Source organism: Temnothorax curvispinosus, unplaced genomic scaffold (genome assembly GCF_003070985.1).
Source record: "Temnothorax curvispinosus isolate PA1 unplaced genomic scaffold, ASM307098v1 QBEX01016252.1, whole genome shotgun sequence".
Taxonomy (NCBI): Eukaryota; Metazoa; Arthropoda; class Insecta; order Hymenoptera; family Formicidae; genus Temnothorax; species Temnothorax curvispinosus.
The window spans coordinates 620-4,601 of NW_020226032.1; the positions used below are offsets into that span (position 1 = coordinate 620).

At 34.2% G+C, this 3,982-nt stretch overlaps 1 protein-coding gene across 1 annotated transcript; it reads left to right on the top strand.

Annotated features, from left to right (window-relative positions):
• The first annotated feature begins 345 nt into the window (after window positions 1-345).
• LOC112466476 lies at window positions 346-3,292 on the top strand. The gene is made up of 4 exons (XM_025034576.1): window positions 346-639; window positions 997-1,116; window positions 2,985-3,075; window positions 3,145-3,292. The coding sequence occupies exons 1-4, from the start codon at window positions 419-421 to the stop codon at window positions 3,286-3,288; spliced, it is 576 nt and encodes a 191-aa protein (XP_024890344.1). The 5' UTR covers window positions 346-418; the 3' UTR covers window positions 3,289-3,292.
• The last annotated feature ends 690 nt before the right edge of the window (window positions 3,293-3,982 follow it).

Consider the following 3,982-nt stretch of genomic DNA (forward strand, 5'->3'; position numbering starts at 1 on the left):
TCCAAACATTTCCTTGTTAGTAGAATTCAATTTTTATATCACATATTGAGACAGTCTTTTAAATCGAGTCTTCAGACCATCAGAGCTTGAATTTAATAGGAAAAATAATGCTTATGTATGGTAAAAATTAAGTCCTACTTTAGACATATTTCCGGTATTTTTGTTTGTTTTAATCTTGCAGTTTTTACAAATATACTGTTTCCTGAAAAATTCGATGCAGAGAGTCAATCATATGATATTTTTGCAAAATGAAGACATTAACATGTCTAATATGTCATTGTAATTCAAACTTAATTTCTTTTACACGCACACACACACACACACTCGCTCTGTTGCTAAAAATTATATTATAATATATTTACAATTATCGATTTTTTCAGGCCTGTCGTATATAATTCTAGCGATATACATCACGTGGATGTTGACACCGGATGTCCTGGACATTATATCGCCTATGAACGAATCTCGCCCGCGGAGGCAACCTATTGATATTCAATTTTTTGTTAATGATGAGTATTTGTACATCGTTCGGTACCACACGTGTTTTTTACTTATCATCATACCTTTTATTTATGTCGGCTGTTCCACTCTATTTGTGACTGTCACGCAACACGTTTGCGGAATGTGCAAGTTGATGGGGTAAAAAATTTATTCCTCGCGCAATTTACTACTATTTGCAAAAGAGCAGATGACTCTAATGTAAGATTACTTGAAAGCGGAGCGTCGGTATTATCTCTAAATCTAATTAAACTATGGTTTATCAATTCTCGAGTTCGTGCGACAGATACATCTCTTTTTTTCAATTAGAAAAAATAGTTTTCTTCTCATGTTTTTAAAATTTATTATTATTATTATCAATATTTTTCGATATCTTTCGCGCAAATACTAAAAAATGCTAAACTCGAGCTCATCTCTTCTTCCGCACATTGCACGACAAATATAATTCGACTGAACGTCAATCGTAGATAAGAATAACGTTGGCAATAATTTCGGCAGGAATCGTGCGGAACGCATATTTTTCGTTGCCGAAAACGATACGGCGTATGATTTAATTCAAGAGTCGCAAAGTTACGGAAACTTGGCCGTTTTTGTGCGGCAGCATGACAACGTTATACAGTTTGTATTTTTATTTTATATAATATACGATATCTCTAATGCATCAGTATTAACTTTATTTTCACGAATAATGTGTAACGAAGCAGATTAAAGCAGAAAATTTGAAAAGTAACAATGATGGTAACTATAATACATATATAGTGCCTCTTTCACGCATCACACTAATACGATTGATAGATTATAGATTTCAATCAAGAAGAATCAATTATTAGCATTAAATCAGATGATACAAATATATACAGAGACGAATCTAAATATTGTACAGGGTTCGATAGATATTTCTACTATTTCGTCTCTATAATAATAATCGAATAAATCGACAGATTTATATTAGTAGGGGAGCTAGCTCCATTTTTTCGTGATTATTTTGGTACTTATGAAACTTTTTGTGGTGATTCAGAATGTTATTCAATGATCAAAGCTCCGGGGACTGAAAAAAAAGTGGGGGGCTTTGGGTGGTATAGCCACCCACTTGTGCAAAAAAAAATTTTTTTCAAGTCATTTCGGTATGTCAGTCATTTTGCACCATAATTTTATGATATATTCTATGACTATTAGCATAATTGACTGACAAAAAAGTGGGTCTCAAAACCCTCATAAAATATTGTAAATTCCTCAGTTTGCGATGACTTATGAATTTTTTCCTTCTACCATTGATGGTCATCAGGACTCATTTTAAGGTAAATATCTCGTTTAGGGGACCCACTTCCGATGACCTTGAATTTGCCATATATTGTCAAGGACACCCTTCCGATGAGTAACATGCAAGTGATTTTAGTCGGGGGTCGCTTTTGATTAAAAAGTTATTAACAGAAAAAGGTTAGATGACGCGCTTTAAGTATTCTCTGCTTTAACAAAAAGACTTCAATCTATCAACAATTTATTGCTTTAAATGTTGTGTTTTGATAAAGCAGCGACTTTCTCGCGAAATAAAGTATTCTCTGCTTTAGAAAAAAACGTAATATTAGTCGTTTATGCCTTCTAATACTCAAAATAGCTGCTATATTTTTCAAACTTTTTTTGTTTATAACTTTTTAATAAAAAGCGACCCCCGACTAAAATCACTTGCATGTTACTCGGGAGAGTGTCTTTGACAATATATGTCAAATTCAAGGTCATCGAAAGTGGATCCCCTAAACGGGATATTTACCATTTATTTGAGTAATTAAAAGACAATAAGAATTAAAATGCGTCCTGATGACCATCAATGATAGAAGGAAATAGTTATTTGTGCAACAAGTGCTAGAAAATGAAAATTCACGGGTGCGGTTTCCGCACCCGGGAATTTTCAACTTCACGCACGTGTTGCATACCCTATTTTATGTTGCAAGTGCGCGTCGCGTGCGTAATGGGCCACTTTCCATGCACGTGTGACATGAAGATTCATAAGTCGCAAACTGTGGAATTTACAATATTTTATGAGGGTTTGGAGACCCATTTTTTTGTCAGTCAATTATGCTAATAGTCATAGAATATATCATAGAATTATGGTGCAAAATGACTGACATACCGAAATGACTTGAAAAAATTTTTTTTTTGCATAAGTGGGTGGCTATACCACCCAAAGCCCCCCACTTTTTTGTCAGTCCCCGGAGCTTTGATCATTGAATAACATTCTGAATCACCACAAAAAGTTTCATAAGTACCGAAATAATCACGAAAAAATGGAGCTAGCTCCCCTACTATATTTAGACTTCATTATTTCTTTATCGACAAAAATAATCTTATAAATCTTATAATTACAAAACAGACCACCGCCATATTCCCAATTATAAATGTACGTTAACGTAACTTATTAATTATTTTACATGCAAAAAATATTCACCGCTTTATTACTTTAATACGTTCGACTTTTTTCACCTTACAAGATTCGTTGATATAATCGAGACTTGTCACACTGTACCGTTTCTAATGGAACTCACAGGAATGGTTTTTTTGATGAGTCTTACGTTAATCGAGGTATGTTGATTGCGGAAATGTGTCGGACGTCTCCAAGTATTATCCAAGCGTTAAAACGAAATCTTTCAGGTACTAACAATCTCCAGTAACAATTTCGAACGAACTTTTAGATCCGTCAGTGTCGCCATTATAGGACAGAGCTATATATTCATGTATTGTTATATGGGACAAAGAGTCACGGATGTGAGTTCGAGTATATGTGAGAAAATGTAAGTATATATACTTCGTCCAACGAGAGATCATGGTTGATCAAACATAAATAACGAAAGGCCACAAAGCCGCAACAAGGTGTTCGCATTAAATTATTTTTATTTTTAATAGTGTTGGGCAATATCTAACGCGAACACCTTGTTGCGCGGCTCTGTGGCCTATCGTTATTTATGTTTGATCAACCATGATCTCTCATTAGACGGAGTATAGGTCTCTTTAATAATACACTTAAGATTATATCTTGCACTGCAATATTCGAAATAATAATATTCGAAACGGCAATGCTTTGTCTACTCAAGCTGACGAGAGAAAAATTGAAATACAATTTACTGGAAGAATGAGAAAATTTCTCTAAACATATACGCGCGGCGTTTTTTTCTTCAAAAATATATGTGCGATAAAAGTACTACTTAAATATTCGATATTTACGCATTATGTAAATTTGCGAGACATACGAAATATCACAGTCAAAAGACACGGTAGTCTCACGCCAAGTATTCGCGAAGCGAGATAGCACCGAGCACCGCGTATCCTTACGCGACGCGACGAGTTGCGATTTCCCGAGATTTTAAGATCTCGACAGAATATTACAATGAAAAGAAACATGATATAACTTTCATGATTTTAAAAGAGAAATACGTTAATACATTAACTTGCTATATTAATAATGATTATTTATTATTAGAGGGGGAGGGAA